The following is an 8,024-nucleotide window of genomic DNA, read 5'->3' as shown; positions in this document are numbered from 1 at the left end:
AATACGTAACCACAATATACTCGTATGCGGGTTACACTAGGTCACGACGCGTAGTGGTATGACGACGATGGCTGCAGTTGTAGCAGTCTATAAAAAATAGCAATAACGCACAAGTGCATTATAAAATACATACGTTATAATTTATGCCTAGGCAAATATTTTTCTAACATAATTGTGCAGGTAATCAATGTGTACCTATTCCATGTTTACCATACACATAGTATAATATTTTGTTATGTATAAACGCGTTTCAAAACAAATCGTTTATTGACAGGCACATATTACAACGACAACAAACTAAGTCTGCAATATTATATCATTACATGTTATATAATTGGTATTTTACGCACTACAATTTATATACTTACAATAATAATTTATCAACAATCATATTAATATTATTATATTACACTATGATAATCACATCACGTATTACTATAGTGATTTACAATCGCTGTCACATTTCGAGCGCTTCGGCCTTTTGCGCGTGATACCCGAGCTCTGGATGCGAACTGTAGTTGTACACTTGCATTTTCCCATCGCTGTCCAGGTATCCGTAATGGCCGTGGACGTTTCCTCCGTTGTCCCTTTCCTCGTACCTGAACTGTCTGTTGGACCTGTTTGGAGACGTTATAATTATATCAATGGTGCCGTGAAAATGATTTAAAATAAATACCCACCCCCCAATTTGTCTGTGTTAATGTGGATGGCCCTCACTATCAAATCCGATTAAAAAAAAAGTAAATAAATTATAAATTAGTCTATCATAAAGATATTCATTCCCCCGTCCCTTTTATTTCAGGAAATAGCTATTCGCTTCGCCACTGGCTTCTATCTTATATTATAATATTATATGTAATAATTATTCACGAAAACATAATATATATATATTATACTATAATAATTTGATCACAATTTTACATTATTAAATTTATAATATGTTCACTGTACGTTACTGAAGCTGTATAATATATTAATATGTATAGATTATAGACAGAATAGCAATATATGTGCGATAACTATAATAATATTATAATCGATGATACCGAGCAGCCGATTGCAAATATGCTGTGAACAGACTTCATTGCTGTTGTGGTAGGCTGTATGCGTGTACTGTGGGGGGGGGGGCTCATAATTGAACTTGTAGTATCGTAATAAATACTATTAAGTATAAACTGAGCAGAATATATTATATATATGTTATATTATGTTGATATTTCGAAATTGTTAATGATTTAATTGAAATGTGTTGTTATCCGTTTCCGAAATACTTTCTAAAAGCTTACAAAATCTTTCGTAGAAATAATTTTAACAAAATATGTATTATGATGATTGACGACTATTATAATTTCGGAACATGTCTATATAATATCTATATAATAATATGTATAATTATTAATTATAATATTAATTTAAAATATTTTATTTCATTTTAATGTACACGATCGACATTGAGATGTTGGAGTTTTTTTATTTATTTATTTTTTTTATTTTTAAGTTATTTGAGTTAATTTGATTGGGAGGAAAGACGGTTGTGGAATCTTTTTGTAAGAGTGTTTGGCTTCCTCGTAGATAGTTTTTAATTTTAGGTCTGTATGGAGAGTATGGTTAGATATGTATGGAGGAGCATTTATTAATTTTCTAAGCGCAATGTTTTGAAAACATTGAATTTTATTTAAATTTGTCTTTTTTGCATTTCCCCATAGCTGTATCCCCTACGTCCAGATTGGTTTCAGTAGTGTTTTGTAGATGAGGAGTTTGACATGAAGGGAGGTGTGTTTATTAGAGACTAGAGGTTTGAGGATACGAAAGCGATTGTTCAGTGAAAGTCTTTTTTCTCTAATATGATGTGCCCAAGTTAGTCTTTTATCTAATGTAAGACCAAGGTATTTAACTGAAAGAGAGGGTGGGATTGGAGCACCGTAAAGAGTTACCTCAGGGGTAAGAGCTGGTCTAAGTGTAAAGGTGGTGTGTATAGACTTGCTATGGTTTAATTTAAATCTCCATTTGGTATACCAATTCTCCATAAGGTCTAGGTGAGTTTGAAGGTTTGCGGAGGCTATGAATGGATTGTCATTCATAGATATAATAACCTTGTCATCGGCATAATCTGCTACTGATGTAAGATGTTGGAGTTTAAAAATTAATCTTACTTCCATCCGAAAAACTAGATTAGCAGAAGAAACGTGAACAGCAGTTGTTTTTCCTCTTGAGAGGCTACACACATGTTTGTTGTCTCCGTTTTACAATTACGTAATATAGCAAATTTACGCGTAGCAGATAACGTTAAGCACCTTCAGTTTAAAATTGATCTATTATGAAACTTTATGGTAAGAATATTATCTGTATTTGTATTTAGGTTTTTTACGACAGTTAAATTGCTTAGTAAGTTTGCGTATATAAAATAGCGTTAATTTAAAATTCTCATAACTCACTTAAAAACTAAGTAATCGTTAAAAACCTTCACAGATAATGTTCTTACCATCAACATCAAGTTTCATAACAGATCAATTTATTCTAATTTTTAAATTAACGGTGCTAAACGTGATCTGTTAAGTGTACATTTTTTATGTTACGCACTTGTAAGACGGAGATGACAAATATGTGTGTAGTGTCCTCTTAAACGTTTAAAATGTTAAATCTGAATTATATACCTGCAGTGCAGGCTAAACAGGATATATATTATAATATAACTCCACATTATGAAGTATTTAATAACATTGCATTTAGGTACGCCATAATATACAGGCGCGCCAGTACGTCATGATGTACTGGTATCTTATTATTTTAATATGGGAAGGATTTTGCATCGATGACTGAAAAGACAGCGTCACGCGACACGAGCACTAATTAAATACGATTTAATAGTTAATAAATAGTTTGAAAAATACCCTTTGCCGGTGTCGAATCCAAATTTGTACGTTTCAGGACCACCGATTCCGTGCAGCTGAAACTCCACACGTTCGCCACCTCCGTCTTCGAATGTTAAGTCGCCACCAAACTGTTCGCTGAGCTGAGACTGCACCATCGTGTCAAAAATATGAAACGAAATTAAAAAAATATCTCAAGACAGTCATCGTAGTTATGTGATTATAGTATTGGTTATAAATTTATAATGTAATAAAATGTGTTTGTAAGGATGATATGAAACAATGTTCGCTCAAGGTTTGGATCATTTAGGATTAATAGGTACTACAGGTATACGAATTCATAATCCTTATTTAGAATATTTTTTTTATTTCCATAGATATGTTAGGTATATACTATATATATTTTACATTGAACAATATGGGAGTACATATTAATATACACATTAGTTATCGATTGCAAAATATTAAAAAATAGCAGCCGTTTCATAACGGCCACTGAATGATTTGCAAATTTTTAGAATTTTTTTAGGGCTTCACACGTTTATCTATACTACCTACCATAATCGTATTATACTCAAAACACGTGGCCCTAACGTTTGATTCGTAGTTTTATAAAATATTATATAATTATTATTATGTTTTTTAAATATATATATCATGGTATTACAGTCAGTATTCTATTGTGATACAATAGTGGAATCCGATAAATTGGTTAAAAGCCATAACTTTTAGTGTTTCACGAAACTCAGTAGAAATTTTGTTTAAAAATGAAACGGACTTCCGTGATAGAAACTGTGATTCATATTGTATACACTGGGCTGCATGGTTCGTTGACAAAAGAAATATTTACGGCGGCATATAACACCATAGATATGTATCGCATATTATTATGAATAATAGTTAAAAATATACAAATTTGTATCAAATATTAAATAAAAATCTATGTACATCGATGAAAAATAAAAAATGTAATACTTACCTTATTTTACATATATTTACATAATATAATGTGTGTGTGTGTGTTTAAAATATTTTTTTACGGAATTTACGGAGTACCTTAACTTCATTTGCTCAACAGTTTAAACAAAATATTATTATTATATAGGATGAAAACATTCTTTGATATTATTATATATTTTATGGGACTTTCACTAGGTATACACAAAATTAAGAAATAATTTGCTTTAGGATAAATGATATAAAATTTCATTTCAAGAATCGCTTCTATTAAAACTGTTGACAATAATAAATTAGTAACTTCAATTAGTAGTTGTTCGTTTGAGGGATTTGCGAATTGCGGGTAGACATAATTCCGGAATTTTTGGAAAAAAAATATATCTGTTAACCACCATTTGACCAACAAATTATGTATACTGTTTAAAAGTATGTGATTTTAAACCACATACTCAATAATATTGTAATGATTTCGTCAACCGGGTCAACACTTATGGATATCTAGAACGGTCTTTATCAGTCGCTAGTGATCAACTCCAGGATTTCTAAGGATGAGGGGACTTAAAAAAAAAATTAAATATTAACATATCACTTAAAGAGGGGTACTATTCACATATCTAACATATTTTTGGATTATACGATTGAGGAGAGGAGGGAAGAGTGTTTTAACAACCAAAACTCTACCTCAGGATACGTGTCTAGTCCTCACGTAAATCGAAACAACTTTAAAATTATTTGATATAATAAATCACACGTTATCTTATATAATTTATGACCATCCCGCAAACTCTTGGTTTAGGTATTATGATAACATATAATTGTTTATAATCTATAATTTTAAGTATATTTACAACTTTCCGCTTAGATTTTGCTTCAATTTTTACGAATAAAGCGGTCTAATGCAGCAGCACTCACGCTTTAAACGGCGCTGTTCCGCGTGGGCAGGTATAATTAAATTTCAATGTAGAATTTTGTTTTTTTTGAGCTTATCATTATTAGAAGACATCTATAATACTAGTTACTATACGAGCATAGCATGATAGAATATAATTGTATATTTATATCTTCTTATTGTTATTAATTCACACCCAACGATAATGAGTCAAATATCCTTATTTTACACTTCCACATAGCAATGTGTCTCCTCTATTATTTACTCACACCAACTCTTTTTTTGCGAAATGTCTATTCTATTCCTTCTTCGTGTTTATCCTATACAATAAAATTGTTATATTAATAAATAAAAATATATAATTTATAATAAATACCTAATGTTTTTACTGTTTAATATTATATTCTCGTATAGTTGCCAGCAGGACGTAATACCTACCTAATAATTATAACCACAAACGTAAAATCTTATGCATTGAATATATAAGACAATTTAATTTTTATTGATTTGTTTAAATAGATAAAAACAGTCTAACCAGATTTTTACGTATTTAAAATAAAAAAAAAATAATAAAATAAGTTACATGGGTAATAATGATGGCAGGCAATTACAAAGTTACCTAAGTATTTAAGTCTAAATATAACGCTATTAATTAAAAATCGTTTAGTGCTGATCAAGGAATTGTTCATCATACAGTTTGAACGGGAATTCGAAACATAGAACGTTTCAATGGATCTTGTATGGGGCTATTGGAACATTTGGAACTCTTAGGATTATCAAAAGCTTGAGGAGCTGAAATAAATCAATCTTTCAATACAGTCATAACTAATATTCATATTTCATATATATTATAATAAAATACAATTAGGTGTCATCAATTTCTAGAAACGTGTACATCAATACTTGAGTGGTGAAGGTACTATTCTTTTTATTGCTAGGTCTAAAAAATTAGAAAAGAAAAACAAATATTATAATATAGGTATAGGATATAGGTAGTCTATACCGCAATCTTGTCGCCAATCTTCTGACTGAAAACGCCCTCCCCTCAACATCAAATCATAATTGATGACTATTATTAATATTTGAAGAAAAATTATAAAAAACGAGTGGTCGTCTGCCAAAAGTGTTATTATACGGTGGTAATATAGGCATGCTGCGTATTACGGGTTAACATTTTGCTCATAATATGTCCATGCCGTAATAACGCTGTGTATGCAGGTTTGTGCGTGTATGTAATAAAATATATAATATATAATAGCTATATAACCAGGATTTTGGCAAGGAACTCGTGGGAGTGAATTTTTCCAATAAACGTTGTGTCATAGGCAGCAGACCATGCTGGGGTCGTATTTAAGAGTAAAGGGAGGAACAGGGGGTTGTTGCTCCGAGAGGCTAATTTTTTTAAATTAAAATTTTTATGATCCTCTCATAACTCCATATTGACTTATTTCTTATTTTCTATAGTTAATAAAATATTTTTTTTTAGTTTTAAATTTTACTATCTCTTACTGTAATAAATTATAGGTACATATCTGTTTAGTATTATAATATCAAGATATAAATTCCTTAGTCATAATAAACATAGAAAGTGATTTAACCTTAAACACTAAGTATGACTAATATGCTCTAGTAGTTAGAGAATTATGTTACTCACGATTCAGGAAGAAAATTTATAATTGTAATATTTTTATGGTTTAAGTTTATTTTATTTTACTACAAAAATTGTTTTTAAAAGTTCTAAATTTTTTTGCTGTATGATCAGCCATTTTTTTTTTTTGTTCCGGATAACAAGTACCAAAATAGGGTCCTCCCTCCTGTCGATGTGTGTATAGGTTATATGAATATTTATTATTTAATAATAATATTATAACACACAATGTTATACAAAAAAAATAATATTATCTATTCATCACGACGATTATAATAATATTAAAAACACACGAACAATAACGTTAAGAACAAAAATTAATAAATCTAACGAACCTTTTTTTCGTTCATCGTTCTAAACAATTTCATCCATTGTTTTTAAAATACCTACAAAAAAATGTATGACAATGTTTTTTAAACTTTTAGTTTTCTTGGTATCTGGGAGATTTTCAGATTCTTGGCGTCCATAAAATGCCTATGATATAATATAGGACAATATAATGTTATTTCGTATCTCTGTAGAAACTAGAATTATTTCAGGTTCTAATTTTAGCGATACCGATTTAGAAAATTCGTTGACAGAAAAATATACACAATCATTGTAAGACTAATATTATCTTCAGTCCATTGACCTAATTCAAGACTAAAAATATTTTCTATTTTATATATTTACAAATATATTTTGTGGCTCTTAAATAAAGTATTCAATGGTATATAATATGTGGGTTTGAAACATAATCTCTTATACATAATACAGTGACTACGACAAATACGAAAAAGTACAATAATGTATGCTAGCTGTAGAATGTAATGCTTTCGAGTGGAGCGAAGAAAAGTTATTTGGTTTTATGAAGTGTTTTTTTCAGCTTCCATTTTTTGATAGGTACAAATAACTATAGAGCTTAAGCTTCAAAAAAGATTGAAATTTTAACACAGCAGATTGTCCGACGTTTTTAAAAGTGTCATTTTTCAAATTTTTCAGCGAGTTTTAAAGAAGAATTACAGTGCGTATATAACGGCTAAAAAAAACTGTCGACGAATGAAAGTAAAAATGTGGAAAATGTGTTCACAATCGTTTTTCCTGTCAGACGATTTGTCATTGATTAGAGATTTGAGATTTAAAGACACCCTCTCTCCTTCAAAAGAAAAAAACCCAAAAAGAAAACCACCTAATCATTCATATTTTTAATAACCACATTTTTAAGATAATATATATTTTCAAATAATCGACTCAGTCATAATAATTCATATATTATGCTCACACTTTAAAAAACACTATACCTATACCGGCTAGGTATACCTAATGTATTATAGACTACAGCGTTACTTATAAATAGTTTAGAAATCGTGAACCAAAAGCGTGCAACACTAACCAGACTTGTGCGGTTAAGAGAGACTATACCACGTGATCGAATGTATAAAATTATATTAAAATAAAAAATGAAATAATATTATTACGTCACCAAAACAATAAAAAAAAACTCACCGGTTCATCCAACGTGTGTTGTAGTTCGTCTTCGGTTTCCTGAAGGATCGTGTTTTCGGGCAACTGAAACAATAAAGGTATAATATAAAATTATATGTTCAGTACTATATATACATTGTACACAGTGTGACTGGTTAGCGGTTAGTGGTTATTAATATATACTATAGCAATACCG

The 8,024-nt window shown here is 29.9% G+C and overlaps 1 protein-coding gene across 1 annotated transcript in view; it reads right to left on the bottom strand.

Annotated features, from left to right (window-relative positions):
- Positions 1 to 309: 309 nt before the first annotated feature.
- Positions 310 to 8,024, bottom strand: part of LOC107164441 (uncharacterized) — a 28,689-nt gene continuing 20,974 nt past the window's right edge. The window contains exons 3-5 of the mRNA XM_089221155.1: positions 7,850 to 7,912; positions 2,892 to 3,019; positions 310 to 617 (exon numbers count right to left, since the gene is read on the bottom strand). Coding sequence (XP_089077281.1) covers positions 458 to 617; positions 2,892 to 3,019; positions 7,850 to 7,912 — 351 coding nt within the window. The 3' untranslated portion in view covers positions 310 to 457. The remainder of the gene's footprint in view (positions 618 to 2,891; positions 3,020 to 7,849; positions 7,913 to 8,024) is intronic.

This window comes from Diuraphis noxia, unplaced genomic scaffold (genome assembly GCF_037042655.1).
Source record: "Diuraphis noxia isolate RWA-SAM2 unplaced genomic scaffold, SU_Dnox_SAM2 contig0002, whole genome shotgun sequence".
Lineage (NCBI taxonomy): Eukaryota > Metazoa > Arthropoda > Insecta > Hemiptera > Aphididae > Diuraphis > Diuraphis noxia.
The sequence above is the reverse complement of the archived record's forward strand: the minus strand, read 5'-3'. Positions and strand labels throughout refer to the sequence as shown.